This window comes from Helianthus annuus, chromosome 6 (genome assembly GCF_002127325.2).
Source record: "Helianthus annuus cultivar XRQ/B chromosome 6, HanXRQr2.0-SUNRISE, whole genome shotgun sequence".
NCBI classification, from domain to species: Eukaryota; Viridiplantae; Streptophyta; class Magnoliopsida; order Asterales; family Asteraceae; genus Helianthus; species Helianthus annuus.
In genome coordinates this window covers 69,518,854-69,520,081 of record NC_035438.2, presented here as the reverse complement: position 1 = coordinate 69,520,081, position 1,228 = coordinate 69,518,854, and the positions used below count along the sequence as shown (strand labels likewise).

The 1,228-nt window shown below is 36.0% G+C and overlaps 1 protein-coding gene across 1 annotated transcript; it reads right to left on the bottom strand.

Moving 5' to 3' along the window:
* Positions 1–444: 444 nt before the first annotated feature.
* LOC110944847 (uncharacterized protein At1g15400-like) lies at positions 445–735 on the bottom strand. The gene has a single exon (XM_022186492.1). The coding sequence runs from the start codon at positions 733–735 to the stop codon at positions 445–447; it is 291 nt and encodes a 96-aa protein (XP_022042184.1).
* Positions 736–1,228: the final 493 nt, after the last annotated feature.

The following is a 1,228-nucleotide window of genomic DNA, read 5'->3' as shown; positions in this document are numbered from 1 at the left end:
TCATACATAAATTCTTTCAACACAACTCATATTACCAATGTTTTTGTGATTATGATCCATTCCAAGGTACAACCCTTTAATGCATGATAATAAAATTGGGGATTCTCTATACAAAAACTCTTTAAACACACCCATAAATTTGAGAGAAGAAAGAATTGTATACACAAACAATTACATAAAGAAAAAGAACACAAGAAGAAACTATAAAACCCTACATAAGACACCATCCCAAGAACACAAAACTATAGTCCCCAATGCCCCAATATAATATGTTTGTATCCATATATAAATATAGACATAGAGATATATAGAATTATAGATATAGAGATGTATCCATGAAACTAAACCCAAACAAAGATTGACCCACAAAACACCCAAGAAACAACAAGTAGATGCAATCAATCAAGACTCACCCCAAATCAAGAATCTTTCAAGATTCAAGATTCAAGATTTGTGGGTGGGTTTGGTTTTCTGCTTGTGGGGTGTGTTTTTGTTGGCTTTAACAGGCTTCCCAAACATGGCACAACAACCAGAGACCTTTGGAGATGGAGGGTCAATAGTGGCTTCAACTTCTACTGATTTGTAAGGCTTTGGTTCTGATCTTTGTGGCTCTTTTTTCTCTCTTTCTTCTTCATCTTTTGGCTTTAGCTCCCCTGATAGCAGTTTATCATCCCACACAAGTCCTGATGACCCTGATCTTCTAAATGATATTTCTGACCTTGGTAATGCCTCCATCCCTCTCTCTCTCTCTCTCTTTCTAGGGTTGTAATGGTGTTTTATGGGTATAAGTAATGGTGGAAGGTAAGGTCAGAAGATGGAATCCAGTGGGGTGGTTGTTGATGAAATTACAAGATTGTCCTAACTGTTGAGGTTGCTTTCAAGTTTAATGGTGCCATTTAATGAATTTTATAATATAATACTAAATAGGCAGCGCTCTAGAGACCTCTTTGGTTGGTTTGACTCTCGTCTAGTTCGTGATAAAATGTTATTTGCGAGTCATATTGAACGATGGGTTTCTTTTGAAACTAGTGACGGGATAGATCATTGGCGTTTTGTTTATCATTGCGTACGTGAGTGGATTTTTGTCAATAGGTGTACCTGGGTGATCAAACTTTATTAGAGATTAAAAAAAAATTAGTGAATTTTACTTGTAAAGTTTGAAACTTTTTTTTAGAGTTAAATGCCATTTTAGTCCCTGTGGTGTGTGGTGTGTGCCATTTTGTCAGTT

What these genes read in the sequence shown, in the direction of transcription:
- LOC110944847 (XM_022186492.1), bottom strand. Translation starts at nt 735, where the DNA reads ATGGAGGCATTACCAAGGTCAGAAATATCATTTAGAAGATCAGGGTCA.